General features: G+C 37.1%; 1 protein-coding gene across 1 annotated transcript in view; it reads right to left on the bottom strand.

Annotated features, from left to right (window-relative positions):
- Nucleotides 1-5,477: 5,477 nt before the first annotated feature.
- The window catches only part of FAM155A (family with sequence similarity 155 member A), a 496,236-nt gene continuing 491,472 nt past the window's right edge, over nucleotides 5,478-10,241 (bottom strand). Inside the window, exon 3 of the mRNA XM_032188181.1 lies at nucleotides 5,478-6,230. Within this exon, the coding sequence (XP_032044072.1) occupies nucleotides 5,935-6,230 (296 nt within the window). The 3' untranslated portion in view covers nucleotides 5,478-5,934. The remainder of the gene's footprint in view (nucleotides 6,231-10,241) is intronic.

Here is a 10,241-nt window from a genome sequence, read left to right as displayed (position 1 = left end):
AACCATCTGAATTGCTGCAGTTCAACAGTGATTTGTTGTCAAATTGCTGTCCCTTCTGGTGAGCTAATACTTGGTGAGAGAATAGTGAAAGGTTTTACTGGTGGTAAAATCTTCATCCTTACCTGGAGGGCTGGTTGCAAAGCCTGCATATTGTTTTAATCTTATTTCAATTGTCTGTGGAGTTCAACACACATTTCTCTCAAAGTACACTAGCAGATCCACTGATCTTTTTTATGGGGTCCTGGCAGAGATTGAAGATATGAGTAGGGAAAGTGCAGTCCCTCCAAAGTGCAAATTGTGTCATTGTGCATTTGTCCCAGAAATGAATGTAGGAATGTAGTATTAGGAGAAAGAATCTAGTGGCTCAAATTGAAGCAAAATCATCACTTTGAATGGAGATGTCTGAACCATAGCCAAGGCCTCCTGTGCTACTGACACCCTGCTGGAGAACTTTTCACAAAAGTCAAGGTTTTGAATGAAAAGTTCAGAAGAATAATGACTAATATAGTAGGAGGCAGGATGATGGAATGAATAACCAAATATACCCCTTCCTCCCCCATCCCCCCATTTTTTTTTTTTTTAATTTTCTTATTACAAAATGTTTTTCTGTTGCTGGAATTCTACCTGGAAATTTGTAGTCTATGGTAGAATGCAGTAATTTTGCCCTATTTCTTTTACAGGTCTTATCCTTTGTTTTTTTTACTCTACAGTATGCTGTAGTACTCATAATAATTGTGGTGAAGATTTACTTCTGTGTACCTGTCTCTTAAAAGTGAACTATTTCTGTATAGATATACACCTACGTATGATTCTTTTTTACATCTCTATTTTGAAGAAATATATTTTTCAAGTTGGCTCAAATCTTTTATTTATTTATTTAATTATTTTTATTTCCTCACCCACAGTAGTTCCTCCTTTCCTGTGATCCCTACAGGGACAGATAGAGCTTGTTAACAATTGAAAAAAAAATCTGGAAAATTTAGAAGTGTTCAGCACTTTTTCTCAGAGTTGTTGCAGAATATGTATTAAATATATATGCAAATTAAATCCTTCAGTTGAGATGATATGTGTTCTAGTCCTATTTGCCATCCAAAAATCTAATTTTTATGAAAACTATCATAGTCAGAGATGAACATATCATTTTTCCAAACTTTTCTAACATAATGCTGTTTCTTGAAAGCTACTGTCAGACAACAGAGCCTCTCTTTACCACAGAAAGGCTATTTAATTTCATCTCAGCACTGATAAGATTTCTGCTAGCTTGTCCTTTGTGCTCCTAGCAAAATTTTGAATCCCTCTTCCTCCAAACTAATAATAATGTAGACAACAATAATAAACCAGAACCATTCACAATGTATCATGGCCAGTCTCTAGTCAAGACTAATTTTACTAAGGTTGAACCCAGTGATCCTTTGTTGGTGCGCTATGCCCACGAGCAATTCCTGAGTAAAGACTATGGGACACCAAATGTAGACCTATATGCTACAGTGAACTTTTTGTAGTTGCATGCTTGTACCTGTAGCAAGGCCCACTGAAGCCAGCATAGTTGAGCCTAGCTCTAAGCCTGCCTGCGCAGAGCTCATTGCAGGGTCATAGTACTAATGAGATGTACAGTGAAAGCTGCAGTAAGGACCAGGCCCCCTCAGAGTTATCTTCCTTAGGCGGCTCTTCACCTAAGGAAGGAATTTCACAATCTTGAAATTTCCTAAGGTATATTGGTTTCACTTTCCTTTAAGCTACCTCTGCTTGGCAGATGAGATTTGTTTGTTCTTCAGGCAGTCACTTAAGACAGGTTTCACTCTAAGCTTGTTTGCATGTACGTAAGCTGTCTTCAGCTCTTATGATGAGCAGATATCTTCTGTGCAGGGAGGCAACATCCACAAAAAGGACATTATCATAACAAACACAAAGAGAGCAGAAGACAATGTCCTTGTCCCCCACTTTTTAATAAAATAGTATAACTATATAAGCTAAGAGTCACATGATGTACCAGATGAAACCTGTCAGCTCAGCTATTTGATATCCAGCTCTCATTCTTTCTCTTTTAATAATTTAGAATAAGATTATTTTTAACCCTCAAGAAGGAATTTATTGAAAGCTTGTGTTTGGTTTGTATATATTGTTCCATATATTCTTTGGCAGCGGATGGCTTGGTTTCATCATTTATAGAAATAATACTTCATTCTAACTTCTTGTTTGTTTTTGTCATTAAATTATGGTGTGCAGAACCTCCTTCACCTGCCATAATTAATAATAATAATAATAATAAAAAAAAAACAAAAACAAAAACCTGTCTCTTTAATGAAAGAAAAATATCAATATAATGCATTACCAAATGCAAATGCAATAAGGAATAACATAGCTCTGTTTATGTTATATGACATTTGGCTTAGAAGTATTAACATATTGCACAAAATCTGGATTCTCCCTATTGCAGAAGATAAGACAACAGAAGACATGGGAAATATCTCTTCTTCCATATGTTTATAAAATAAATATTATTCTTTTTTTTTTTTTTTTTTTTTTTTTTTTCTCATCAGTAATTTGCAGAAATATTCTAGTATTACTTGCTTGTTAAGCCAGTTCTTTATCATGTATGTATTAGGCATACAGTACAAGGAGAAATGGAACAAGATGGCAGTTATAGCAGTGGCAAGATGCAAATTTATTCTGGCAAAAAAGTAATATGTGCACAATATCGAGCATGCTTAAGTTTGTGCCAGGAAAACTATTACGAATGAGGAATGGATGGAATGAAATTTTGCATCATACATGATTACATGTTGCTTAACTTCATAGAAGAGTCCTGGTCTACTCCTGATATCCCAGATGCCACCAAGAGAAGCTGTATACCACACTGCTGGAGGCAACATATACCCCAGCAGCAGTCATCTCTACAACATGACTCTTTGTTTTAAGAATTAAAGAAACAAACCTCAAAAAAGATGACAGAGAAAAATTACAGATAATTGAATTGCAGGCACTGACTCCAGATGAGAAGGGGAGGAATTTACTTCATCTTTTGAGTAATAATTGAAAATCTGCAATTGCTTCCTGCTTCTTTTTGCCCAACATTAATTTGGCTACTTTATTCATGTAATGATGTTGTCACTGTTTTTCCTCGTATCTCTCATATTCTATGACACATGACTGAGTGTAGCCAAGCAGTCATGTTTTTCACTGACACCACTTGAAAACATTTTAATAGAAAAATAAGGATGAAGGATGAAGAAGAGCAGGAGAGAGGAAAGTAAATGCCTTAAAATATCTCTCTACATTAATTCACCATGAGGCAAAACAGAAATAATAACTCTTCTTCATGTGCCAATTCACTTGGGATGAATCCGACTTGCTAGTGTATTGGTACAGTATAAAAACAGATGATAGTGATTAATGGTGTGAACAAAAATCTATGAGGAACATCACAGAAATGGATGTTGGATGGCCTTTGCACAGCAGAGGTAGATAAAGGTTATAACAAACTGTTTACTGACCATGTACACTTGAATTAAGAGGTCAGTTGAACAAGAGCTCACCTAGTAAGAGCTTTCTCAGTAGTGTGACTCAGCTGTTTTACAGTACCAGAGCACTGCCCAGTTATTGCTCCATCACTTTTCAATAATATCTCTATCCTTTCAAAAGTCTATATTCTACCATTAGTTAAGGCTTTTTCGTTTACATTTCTGCATTTTTCCCACTTTTTGCATCAATTCAATATAATTAATACGTGTCTCTAACAGAAAATAAAATAACTGAAAAGCACCATGTTTTATTGAACAAAATATACCATATGGAAGGAAGGAAGAGGAGAAATTATAGAAACAAACCAGTGCTGACGAATTTTGCATTAGCTGGTGCTTTTTGTTGTTGTATTTGCACAGATCATTTTAGGCTCCTCAGTCTGGGTTATAGTACAACACTACTAGAACAAATACTTTTGCAAAATATTTGAGCTTTTGCAGTTTAACGTGCATCTTGAACCGCTTAAGCAGCATGGTTATCATATCCTGTTTTTTGTTTTGTTTTGTTTTGTTTTGTTTTGTTTTGTTTTGTTTGTTTGTTTGTTTGTTTGTTTTTCTTCCCCCTCCAGAATTTAACAGACCATAAAGTGTATACAAAAACACATATTATGCACCAGTGATTAAATGTTCTTACAACATTAATATTTATCAAGGGGTATTTCATAGCTAGAAAGTAGATAACTATATTTGATTTCCTAAGAGAACATTTCCTATAGTTTTCCTTCATCTCCCAGCTACACAGCAAACATCTCTAAAGTGCACTTCCCAAGTGTAGTTAGAGAATAGGAAGGAATGTATAGTTTTTAAAAACAGCCCTTATTAACTTTTCCTTCCATTGATTCTACTGTAAACTCTAAAAAGCCTTTTTAAAAAGCAAACTCTCATACACTCAGCAGGTGAAATGTTCCCACAAAAATAAAAATAAAAAAAATTAAAAGCCACCCCAAACAATGAAAAAGCAGAAGATTACAATCTTTTCTCTTGACTACTCATATCCTAGTATATCTTTATGGTTTTATTGCACATTTATGAAAATGGTTGTCCTACATATATAAAACAAAATAGTTTATTTATCTGTGCTAACACATTCTTGTGCACCCTTAGTAACTAGAGTAACTTTCAACCACATGTAGATTTTAGAAAAACAATGGAATTAAAACCAAAAATTACTGTGTTGTAGATGCCAAAAGGCTTCTAGTGTAATTTTGAGACAAAAACACTTGGATTTTGGAAGCTCTTTGCTCCCATTCCTTATGGAAAACTTCTGGTTATGTGACAGCAGGAAAACTCAAAATGTAATTCACAATGAATGCCAATCCTTCACCTCCAATATGAAGGCTTCCCAACTACTCAACTTGCTGAGCTTAACTGGTTATACGTAGCATGTCTAAAAGAGGCTGCTCCTGTTCAACTGACCAGTGAGAAAGGACTGGACTTCTTCAAAATGGGTATTGGAGCAACAGTTTGTTATATTTTTTTTACATTTTTAACTGTCCGATCCCACCTTGTAAGGAGAGCACTTATTTGTTCAGCTAAAAGGAACCCCCTTCATGCTCCTTTTGGGTTTGCTCAGTCAACTGGTTTGTGCAACAGTGGCAGAGGCACACTGGAATTGTGTACCCGTTCATTGTGATTACACAAACAGAAGCAAGTGTATGTTGTCTGTAAGAGGAGATGGGGAGGGAAAAGGAGATGAATGGTTCCCATGGGTAAGAGGACATTTAAGTTTTTTGTTTGTTTGTTTGTTTTTGTCCTTTTTTTTCTTTTTCCTTTCTTTCTTTCTTTCTTTCTTTCTTTCTTTCTTTCTTTCTTTCTTTCTTTCTTTCTTTCTTTCTTTCTTTCTTTCTTTCTTTTTCTTTCTTTCTTTCTTTTTTTTGATTTTTTTTCATTGCTCTTTTTGTGTTTTTTTTTTTTTTCTTTTTTTTTTCTCTTTTTTTTTTTTTAATTTTATTATTATTATTATTATTTTGTTGCTATGTCATGGAACCATAGCAGTCATTCCTCTAATAGAAACTGACAGGACATAAAAGACAGAACTATCAGATGAACACACACAATGACTAGAAATATATCGACAGAGAAAAGACTTAATTTAGCTTTGAGAAACCGTCCCAAAAATAAAATCCTGTATTAACAAGTGCAAAAAACAAACCGAAAAGAAACTCCAAACATTAAAACACAGTGTATAAAATGGTGTGAGAAATTTAAGTCACCATACAGCCTTTTAGTCAATAAAAAGCTGTGATCTTGTGTCCTTGTTGTTTGGGCAGTGGCCCATTCTTTTCTTTTTACCCAAATGGTCATTCAAGAAGAGATCTGAAGGTAAAGCACTCAGTCATTGCTATTTCTGACTGTAGTCAATAGGGCCTCTTGAGTTTCTATGATATAAGATGAATCCATTTTTCTGTTGTTTTTATTCCTCATTGGTTGAATTATCTTCCAAAGTTGTTATGCCTCCAAAGCCCAGTCCCGTTGAGTTCTGTGCTGCTGAGACTGTAAGTACTGTATGTAAGAGAATTAATACAAGAACACACAGTTTAAGTCTGCTGTTACACAGTCTTGATGCTGATGAAACTGTGAGTGATGTCCTGTGACATATTGTTGAGCCACTTGTTTTTGTAGTCCCTTTGGATTGATGATCTGATAATAGTCCCCATCTGACATCACAGCATTCTGGTTCTGCATTGGTTGGATAGTTTTCATAGAGCCCTGTAGGTTAAACACAATGAAAAATAAGCATCAGACACATAAAAAAAGATGTCAGAAGTTGGCAGGTCAAAGGAACATTCGATAGCTTAGATACCTTAGCCTAAGCTATTGAATCCAGATATTTCAGTTAGCTTCAGGCTCTCAAAATCTACTCTCTTCAGCTTCTCTATCAAAAAGCTTGCCATTTTGCGTAATTAGGGATATGCATAGTTTAGGAAGCAACATCACATAATCACAGGAAGCAGTTTAGGAAGCAGCATCACATGATCACAGTTGAATGATAATTCAACAGTGAGCACGGTTGTAGGAAGAAATGAAGCTAAAAAACAGTCATTGAGTTCCTCAACAAAATATGACATTTGAATTCTTCCTTTTTGAGTGAATGAAGTAACAACTAATCAAAACAGACATTTTCACAAAAATTACTGAAATTATTGCTCCATCTGTGAGAACATACCAATAATATGGAATCAATCTATGAAAAGGTAGACATAAGAAATATTGGTATACTGACAACACTGACAGTGTTGACTGTCAAACCACTACAGATCCGACAGTTTCAGAGGAATTTTCCAATCAGAGCTTGCTTACCCTTCCTCAGCTGAGTTCTTCTAGTGGGGAGGATCTCTTCAGTGTATCCCAGAGGTGAAAAAAAGCTTTTACTACAGTGCATTAATTGGATCTCCTGATATTTCTTACTGTAGAAGTAGGTAATTTCCGTCTTTGGAACTTTACTGAATTACTTAGCCTGATCTCATTACACATTTTTATAATGTTAGAGGAATTCTGTCTTTTCCAGATGACACAACTGTCTTTTTGAAAATTGTCAATGTTGTATATATTACTGTAAAGGACAGTAGCAAAACCAGAGTGTTCTGTTTACTTCTCATATATCTTTAGTGATAAACTAAAAGAACCTAATTTAACCCATACAAGAATGTCTAAGATAATGGACAAACAACTTTTCTCCATTTAAACTGATGTTGGAATAGATTTTGTAGTAGCTACTTACTCTCAGATATTGTGAGGTTTTACTAAAAAATAACTTGTGCTGAAATTTTGGGATTAAGATTTTGAACGCAGTTTCTTAACTGCTATAATTTATAAACTACTTTTTGTAGTAAGAATTACATTTTGTATAAAGCATCACAACAATCACATTATTTAAAAAAAAAAAAAAAAGCCAACAAGCTTAGGCATAATTTTCTTAGATCCATACTGCTTGAATTATGTGAATACCTTATAAAGAAAACCAACACATCTTAAAATAAAATTGAACTCTTTCATTTCTACTTCCATAATATGGATCTTAAATTAGAAAAACAAACAAACAAACAAACAAACAAAAGCATTAGGTATGCTGAGCATGTTAAAATGCAGATTAAACCTAGACTGGCAGTTTTATTCCATAACGGAATAATCCCCCAAAATGTCATATATGAGTCCATATGAAGTTTATTTTATTTTTGGCTTCAATTAAGTTTATGAAGACATAGGAATGAGAACAGTTCATTTGATGTCATATAAAGTCTGGGTTTACTCTGTAGGTGACCTAGTGTTCACCAGCGCAGAAGAGCTCATTAAAAAGATCAAGACTGGAGGAATCCTAGATTGCAGTGACCACACCCCAGTCGAGTTCGTGATCTTGAGGGATATGGGCCTGGCTAAGAGCAGTCAGGACCCTGAAATTTAGCAAAATGAACTTCCAGCTGTTCAAAGAATTAGTGGATGAGATCCCATGGCATACTGTCCTTAGGGACAGAGGATCTGATCAGAACTGGCAACTCTTTAAGGATATTTTTCTTAGAGCAGAGGAGCTCTCTATTCCCATAAGTAACAAATCAAGCAGAGAAAGTAGGAAACCAGCATGGCTTAAAAAGGAACAGCTGGTCAAACTTAGGCAAAAGAAGGAAATGTACAGACAGTGGAAGCAGTGTCATGTGTCCTGGGAGGAGTGCAGAAATGCTGTCCAGAAGTGCAGGGATGGGATCAGGAAAGCCAAGGCACTGTCAGAACTAAATTTGGTGAGGGATGCAAAGAATGACAAGAACAGGTTCTACAGGTACATTGGCCACAAAAGAAAGACTAAGGAGAGCTTACCACCTCTGACAAATGAAGAGGGAGAACTGGTAACAACAGACATGGAGAAGGCAGAGGTACTTAACAACTACTTTGCCTTGGTCTTCACTGGCGGTTAGGTTTCCCACATCTCTCGTGTCCCCAGACCTCTATGTGGGTGCTGGAAGAGCAGAGTCCTTCCTACAGTAAAAAGCAAGTTTGGGATTTTCTGACACAACAGCTACAGATCTATGGGGCCTGATGACATGGATCCCAGGGTCCTGAGGGAATTGGCTGATGTAGTTGCCAAGCCACTCTTCACCATATTTGAAAAATCATGGCAGTCAGGCAAAGTCCCTGGTGACTGGAAAAAAGGAAACATCGCTCCCACTTTAAAAAATGGTAGAAAGGAAGATATGGCGAACTACAGAGCAGTGAGCCTCACCTCTGTGCCTGGGAACATCATGTAATGGATCCTCCTGGGGGAAAAGCTAAGGTACATGCAAGACACGGTACATGCAAGATCCAAGACAGCCAGCATGGTTTCACCAAGGGTAAATCCTGACCAACCTGGTGGCCTTCTTTGAGGGAATGACTGCATCAGTTAACGAGCGAAGATCGACAGATATCATCTCCTTGGAATTCTGTAAGGGTTTATCATGGTCCCACAGGATGTTCTAATCTTTAAATTTGAAAGATACGGATTTGAAGGGTGGACCATCCAGTGGGACCTTCCAGTGGATAAGGAATTGGCTTGATGGCTGCACCCAGACAGTAGTGCTCAAAAGTTCTATGTCCAGATGGATGCTGTGGTGACAAGTGAAGTCCCTCAGGGGTCTGTCTTGGGACCAGTGCTTTTTAGTATCTTAATCAGTGACATAGATGATGGGATTGAGTGCACCCTCAGCAAGTTTGCAGATGAAACCAAACCGAGTGGTGCAGTTGATACCAAAGGAAGAAGAGATACTGTTCAAAGGGACCTGGACAGGCTGGAGAAGTGGGATCATGTGAACCTAATGAGGTTCAACAAGTCCAAATGCACTTGGGCCAGGACAATCCTGGACAGGAGTACAGACTGGGAGAAGAACTCATTGAGAGCAGCCTTGCAGAGAAAGACTTGGGGGTTCTGGTGGATGAAAGGCTCAACATGAGCCAGCAGTGTGTGCTTACAGCCCATAACGCCAACTGCAGCCTGGTCTGCATCAACAAAAGGGTAACCAGCACGTCAAGAAAGGTGATTGTTCCCCTTAGCTCTGTCTTTGTGAGGCTCCACCAGGAGTATTGCATTCAGGTTTGGGGCCCCCAGGACAAGAAGGATGTGGACCTGTTGGAGCAAGTCCAGAGGGGAGCCACAAAGATGATCAGAGGGCTGGAGCACCTATGAAGAAAGGCCGGGAGAGCTGGAGATGTTCAGCCTGGAGAAGAGAAAGCTCTGGGGTGACCTCATTACAGCCTTTCAGTACTTAAAGGAAGCTTTAAAAAAGAATGGAGAGGGACTCTTTACTCAAGTAGATCGTGATAGGACAAGGAGAATGGTCTTAAACTAAAAGAAAATTAGATTAAATATTAGGAGGAAATTATTTGCTCAGAAAATGGTAAGGCACTGGAACAGGTTGCCCAGAGAGGTTGTGGATGCCCCATTCCTGGAGGTGTCCAGGTTGGATAGGGCCTTGGTCAGCCTGATTGACTGGGTGGCATCCCTGCCCATGGCAGGGGATTGGAACTAGTTGATCTTTAAGGTTTTTTCTAACCTGAACCATTCTATGATTTTATGAATCTTTGATTCTATGATTCCCTGATTATAAGATTCTATGAAATAATGCTATTTTTTTCCACAAATTTGCAGTCAGACACACAAAACAGGTTACCAGACCTCAAAAATTATTAATTTTATTATTAACACAACAATTAACTTGTTTCATATTTTTAAAGAAATTATCTTATAATTTGGAA

The sequence above is a fragment of the Aythya fuligula genome, chromosome 1, assembly GCF_009819795.1.
Source record: "Aythya fuligula isolate bAytFul2 chromosome 1, bAytFul2.pri, whole genome shotgun sequence".
Taxonomy (NCBI): domain Eukaryota; kingdom Metazoa; phylum Chordata; class Aves; order Anseriformes; family Anatidae; genus Aythya; species Aythya fuligula.
Note: the sequence above shows the minus strand (reverse complement) of the source record. Positions and strands in the feature narration are given on the sequence as shown.